The 6,267-nt window shown below is 46.3% G+C and overlaps 1 protein-coding gene across 1 annotated transcript; it reads left to right on the forward strand.

The window, feature by feature from the left end:
* The first annotated feature begins 716 nt into the window (after positions 1–716).
* NEFL (neurofilament light chain) lies at positions 717–5,291 on the forward strand. The gene is made up of 4 exons (XM_037038666.1): positions 717–1,883; positions 2,914–3,038; positions 3,378–3,697; positions 4,350–5,291. The coding sequence occupies exons 1-4, from the start codon at positions 837–839 to the stop codon at positions 4,484–4,486; spliced, it is 1,629 nt and encodes a 542-aa protein (XP_036894561.1). The 5' UTR covers positions 717–836; the 3' UTR covers positions 4,487–5,291.
* The last annotated feature ends 976 nt before the right edge of the window (positions 5,292–6,267 follow it).

A 6,267-nucleotide genomic window follows, 5' to 3' on the forward strand; every position in this document is an offset into this window, starting at 1 on the left:
CACCCATTGGAGGCTTCCTCCACTCCCCAGGAGGAAATGAGAACATCCAGGGGCTCTAAAAGGCTCATATTAACTGCTCTAAAGGTTTATAAATGCTCAAATTGACACCTGCAGTGCCGCAAGTTCGTGGGTGTGTAAGCAGAGCGTTTAAGGAGAGAGAGAAAAAGAGAGGGGGGGGGCGGGGGAAGGGAGATGTATTAAAGAAAGTGCCAGAAACAGCTACGAAGAACTAGAAAACTTTTCCTTATACACGTCACAGATACGCAGCCTTAGCCGATCATCTGTATCTCCAGGGCACTAGAGGCACCGCGTGGTCACTTCAAACACCAAGGTGGGTGGGTGAAGACGGAGGCCCCTGCTTGGGAAAGGGGCGAGCTAGAGGGAGAGATCTGTGAGGTGCAGAAATCTGGAAAACTAAGATGTCAGACTGGGGACACACCAGAATCTAGGTGATAGGAGGTCCAAGGAGTAGGATGGGGTGAGGGAAGAGAAAAGAAATGAGTAAGGGGGTACGGTATCTCAGAGAAAACACGGGCCCTCAGAGGAAAGTGGAAGGGACGATAGCCGCCTCACCCCACCGGCCTGACGCTCGCCCCCGCCTTCCTTTTGCGCAGAATCCTCCCGGTCTGCTGCAGCAGCGCTGCCCCCACCACCCCGCGCGCCGTGATCAATCGCAGGCTGCGTCAGAATTCTCCTGGAGTATAAATAGGGGTGTCCGGACCTCGCCGAGCCGCACACAGCCATCCATCCATCCTCCCCTCTCCCTCTCTCCCCCGTACTTCTTTCTCTGCAGGTCCCCGTCTCCGCTGCAAGCCAGAGGGGCACCAACCGCCACCATGAGTTCCTTCAGCTACGAGCCGTACTACTCCACCTCCTACAAGCGGCGCTATGTGGAGACGCCCCGGGTGCACATCTCTAGCGTGCGCAGCGGCTACAGCACCGCGCGCTCCGCGTACTCCAGCTACTCCGCGCCCGTCTCCTCCTCGCTGTCCGTGCGCCGCAGCTACTCGTCCAGCTCCGGCTCCTTGATGCCCAGTCTCGAGAACCTCGACCTGAGCCAGGTAGCCGCCATCAGCAACGACCTCAAATCAATCCGCACCCAGGAGAAGGCGCAGCTGCAGGACCTCAACGATCGCTTTGCCAGCTTTATCGAGCGCGTGCACGAGCTGGAGCAGCAGAACAAGGTCCTGGAAGCCGAGCTGCTGGTGCTGCGCCAGAAGCACTCGGAGCCGTCGCGCTTCCGGGCTCTATACGAGCAGGAGATTCGCGATCTGCGCCTGGCTGCAGAAGACGCCACTAACGAGAAGCAGGCGCTGCAGGGCGAGCGAGAGGGGCTGGAGGAGACTCTGCGCAACCTGCAGGCGCGCTACGAGGAAGAGGTGCTGAGCCGAGAAGACGCCGAGGGTCGGCTGATGGAAGCGCGCAAAGGGGCGGACGAGGCCGCTTTGGCCCGAGCGGAGCTCGAAAAGCGCATTGACAGCCTGATGGACGAAATCGCCTTTCTGAAGAAGGTGCACGAGGAGGAGATCGCTGAGCTGCAGGCGCAGATCCAGTACGCGCAGATCTCTGTGGAGATGGACGTGTCCTCCAAGCCCGACCTCTCCGCCGCGCTCAAGGACATCCGCGCCCAGTACGAGAAGCTGGCTGCCAAGAATATGCAGAACGCCGAAGAATGGTTCAAGAGCCGATTCACCGTGCTGACCGAGAGCGCTGCCAAGAACACTGACGCGGTGCGCGCCGCCAAGGACGAGGTGTCCGAGAGCCGCCGCCTGCTTAAGGCCAAGACACTGGAGATCGAAGCGTGCCGGGGCATGAACGAAGCGCTGGAGAAGCAGCTGCAAGAGCTGGAGGATAAGCAGAATGCGGACATTAGTGCTATGCAGGTATGGCACCAGGCAAAACACAGTGTGTGTGTGTGTGTGGGGGGGGCTGGGGAGGCTGCAGAAGTGGGGGGTTGGTTGAGGGCCCTCCCGGAAAGTGGGGACCAGAGATGAGGCCTCTGCATGCAGCTATTAGGGGGTAGGATTTGGTTCCGTGAACTGCCTTGGAGGGGTGGGGCACTTGGAGGGAGGGGGTGGGGAAGTTGTGTTTGGTGCAGTGGAATCTGTGTTCCGCATTAAAGCTGCCCAGTCCTGCAGGGTGTTCGTTGGGTGGAGTGGGTGAAGGGGAGGGGGCCGCAGCTGGGCGTTGCCTCTGGTCTGCATTAGTCACCAGTTGCTCTGCAGCATGGATTGGACGATCTGATTAGTGAATGCAGTGAAGAACCCTCATTAGTTCTGAAGAATACTTGTGATCAGCATGCTTTCTAATTAATTTTACCGACTACTCTTTTCTCTTAGCAGGTAGATAGGAATACTCAAAACTGTAGTAGGTAATGATTTCACAGTTGTACATTTTTTAAAGGACCTCCATCTTCGGGGGTTGAGAAAAAACTCATAGCTACATGGAAAGCACTTTAGGTGAAATAGTTTTTTTTAAATCAACCTACTTCTTTCTCCTATAAAGAAATGTATTTTTTCCATGTGACCTGGATAAAGTGAACTAATGAATGCAAAACAAAGTTTAAAAATCAATTTAGTTTCTTGCAGGCATTTAATGATGATCATTAGACTTCATTAAAGAAAACAAAAAATAATTTTTATCAAAAAGTTTTCCATCATTAAAATTTTTCATCATCTCATGTTTCATGAAGTTGGATTTCTTTTTTCAAGGACAGAAAGGTTTAACCTTTTCTTCTTTAAGAAGAGAAAAGGCAGCTGATTTAGAGGAGATGCACTTTGGTGTGCACTCCAAGGCAATCAAAGGTGTGCACTTTGATTTTAACTAAACTCTGCCCTTCGCAGCTGTACTACAGTAAAATGGTAGCAGTAGGGACATATGCTTGGATTTTTTTTTTCTTTGGCCTTCTAACAGGACACAATCAACAAATTAGAAAATGAATTGAGAACTACAAAGAGTGAAATGGCACGGTATCTAAAAGAATACCAAGACCTCCTCAACGTGAAGATGGCCCTGGACATTGAGATTGCAGCGTACAGGTGAGCACATGGAGGACGGACCAGGCCACTGCACTCACTTGGCCTCGGTGAGGAAGTCAGGTTTCATTGATGCTGAATCAGATAAGAATTTATCCTGGGACGAATGAGTTCTTAGCCTCCCATTACATTTTAAGTTTAACAGGATTATTTTTAAAGTTTTAAAAAACTTGTGCTGTTGTCTTTGTTCTGGTCTCTGTTACAACATCTCCCTGCTCCTGCTTGCCTGTATCTTTAAGGGTGGCCTTAGGGGAAGGGGTTGGGTGGTAGTCTCAGAGTAAGTTATTCAACACACTTCCTGTCTTCACCTGTGGTAACCTCACCCTGCCCCTGCCTCCTCAGGAAACTCCTGGAAGGTGAGGAGACCCGGCTCAGTTTCACCAGCGTGGGAAGCCTAACCAGCGGCTACTCCCAGAGTTCCCAGGTCTTTGGCAGATCAGCCTACGGTGGTCTACAGACCAGCTCTTACTTGATGTCAGCACGCTCCTTCCCTTCTTACTACACCAGCCACGTCCAGGAGGAGCAGATTGAGGTGGAAGAGACCACTGAGGCTGTGAAGGCTGAAGAAGCTAAGGATGAACCCCCTTCTGAAGGGGAAGCTGAAGAGGAGGAGAAGGAGAAGGAAGAGGCTGAGGAAGAGGAAGGAGCAGAAGAGGAAGAAGGTATGATAAAACACCGAAAGCCTACAACTTAAAGTGAAGACTAAATGTGGGTACTTGTTAGGAGATGGGTAAGGTAGATGAAGCCTTGCTTATGCCGAAGAAGTTCCATTCATATATGAGTTTAGAATGTTAAAGGATACATTTACCCTTCTCAAGTAAGCACCTGATGTGTCAACCTGACTGTCCTCCCTGAGAGAGAGGCATATCTCTGCTTAACTTGGTAGTTTTTTGAAAATAGCATTTAAGAATATCCTCCTCTTGTTCTTGTATTCCTACTAAACATTTTAAAATATATTCATTGACCACAGCAGTTCAGTGTCTTAACAAACAAAGACAAACACCAACCTATAATAGAAGAAATGCTGAGCTCCTGGCAGGGAGTAGAGAGCTCCCAGCACCTAGAAGTGCTCTCCTTCTATTTAAGTATGTGGACAGGGACAAAGCACTCCTGGCAGGCGTGGCAGCAGTGGGTATTTTGGCAGAGTAGAGCTGAGAGGTGTTTAGGAAGCATTCTCTGCACCTTGCAGGGAAGACCTCATGTGGAAGCATTCTGACATTTGTGATTTCCCCCCAAACCTAAGCAAAAATATTTGGACTGAAATTACCCTGGATTTGATGTTTGTATATCTTTTCTTTTTTTTTAATGTTAAAGCAGCCAAAGAAGAATCTGAGGATGCAAAGGAGGAAGAAGGAGGTGAAGGTGAAGAAGAAGACACCAAAGAAGCTGATGAGGACAAGAAAAAAGATGAAGGTGCAGGGGAGGAGCAAGCAACCAAGAAGAGAGATTGAGCTCCCTTTTCCTTAACTATTTCAGGACAACCCTCCCGAAACCAGGTCAACCCCATCACCAACCAAGCAGCTGAGTTCCAGACACTATACGAATTAAGAAGCCAATATATGTAATTCTAAGATGACTTGGGTTGGAAATTCAGTGTTGTGCTGTGACTTCTCTCCTTATGCAGAGTACCTGTCTGCTTGCAGAGTGGCTTCCTGGCTTGCTGCCAGCTGTGCATGGTCCACGCTTATGAGTTCAGGATCTATGGCAATGTGAATAATTCAGATGTTTACAATCAAAACACATGAATAAATGAATTCACTAATGTTAATGTTAAACTTCATGGAAAAAATAGTCCTTTGAACCTTTGGTGGTTAGAAATTGAAGACCTTGAGTTATGTGCAATAAATAGTAAATAAAGTTACACTGAATGACATTTTTTTGCTGTGGTTGTTGACTTAATTAACCATCTTAAAGAAGGCATCAATATAAGCCATATATAAGTGGACTATTGACCTCCAATTTTTAAGTCAAAATTTTAACAATTATAATGTATTTTTTGCCCCTTAATTGGTAATTCTGAAGGATACAATTAGGTCATTACCATTCATGAAATTTTGGTCCTCAAAAATTTTACTGATAATAAACCTGAGTAAATGGGTGTCTTGGGTTCTTTTTCTTTTACAAATAACCAAGTACTTTGCCCCCATACAATGTACTGTATAATATTGGGAATGACTTTCGTGGAGGCAATTCTGAAACTATGTGTGAAAAGTACATGCTTTATGGCAAGAAGGTAACTTAAACACCACTATACAACAAAAAATGTGATGAGGATAAAATGTGATGGGCAGGATGAGTCCTGCCCATCTACCACTATGACCACATTAAAATATACAGTCTAAATATCATGGGCAGAAGTTGAAACCAAAGCAAATGATAGAATCAAGGAATAATTTTTTAAAATCAATGTATAAATTTAGATGGGGGAATAAAGATTTCAAAAGTTATTTTCATTACAAACATGTTGCCTGCAATCCTGAGCTCATGATTCATGTGTTGTTAGCTTAATTCTGTTGCTTTGAGAGAGTAATGTTTAATGCCACTAGTTTTAAACTTTTTATGAACTACACATACAGATAATGAAATTGTTCTGAGTCACTAAGTGGGGGGGGGATTCTATATGCCATTGCTCTGCATGTCTATTGGGAAATATTTGGACTTTGATGACAGGCCTAACTGGTTGGACATTGCTTCAGATGTGCACCCTGTTCATCCTCTCTGTCCACTGTAAAGTTATGGAAGCTCTTGCACTTGCACTTGATGTGGAATGTCAATGAAATTATTGATTACGTGCTGTTCTGCTTCTGTTCTTACACAGTTGCTTTGTCAGCTATTTTTTAAATACCTGTTCTTTAGACAACTTTTAAGTCATGAATTTAACCTGAAATCAAAGTGGTCTCCATTTAAAGTTATCTGATCCCTTCCCATTATCTACTTCTAGTTAATTATACATCACTACATAAATAGATAAAATATTGCTTTATCTACCATGATGCTGTGGATTTGAACCTATGAAGATTCTCAGTACATTGGCTTCTGTAAGACTAGAAGTCACCTCAGAAACCGAGCTTCACATTTATGTTTATTAAATATGGGATACTGCACATGGTAGATTTCAGAGAGATGCAAATTACATGTAAAAGAGCAACTTTAGCCACATGGAAACAGCTGGTTGGTTTGACAATTACTTGACGTAAGAACACTGTACCATACTCCATCCTGTGTGCCACAA

Source organism: Sturnira hondurensis, unplaced genomic scaffold (genome assembly GCF_014824575.4).
Source record: "Sturnira hondurensis isolate 20B ecotype Veracruz unplaced genomic scaffold, ASM1482457v3 Scaffold0024805, whole genome shotgun sequence".
Taxonomy (NCBI): domain Eukaryota; kingdom Metazoa; phylum Chordata; class Mammalia; order Chiroptera; family Phyllostomidae; genus Sturnira; species Sturnira hondurensis.

Bases quoted from the DNA above. Each gene is read 5' to 3' on its own strand.
- NEFL (XM_037038666.1), top strand. From the start codon at position 837: ATGAGTTCCTTCAGCTACGAGCCGTACTACTCCACCTCCTACAAGCGG. The intron at 1,884-2,913 runs GTATGGCACCAG...GCCTTCTAACAG, and splicing joins CGGACATTAGTGCTATGCAG to GACACAATCAACAAATTAGA. The intron at 3,039-3,377 runs GTGAGCACATGG...CTGCCTCCTCAG, and splicing joins ATTGAGATTGCAGCGTACAG to GAAACTCCTGGAAGGTGAGG.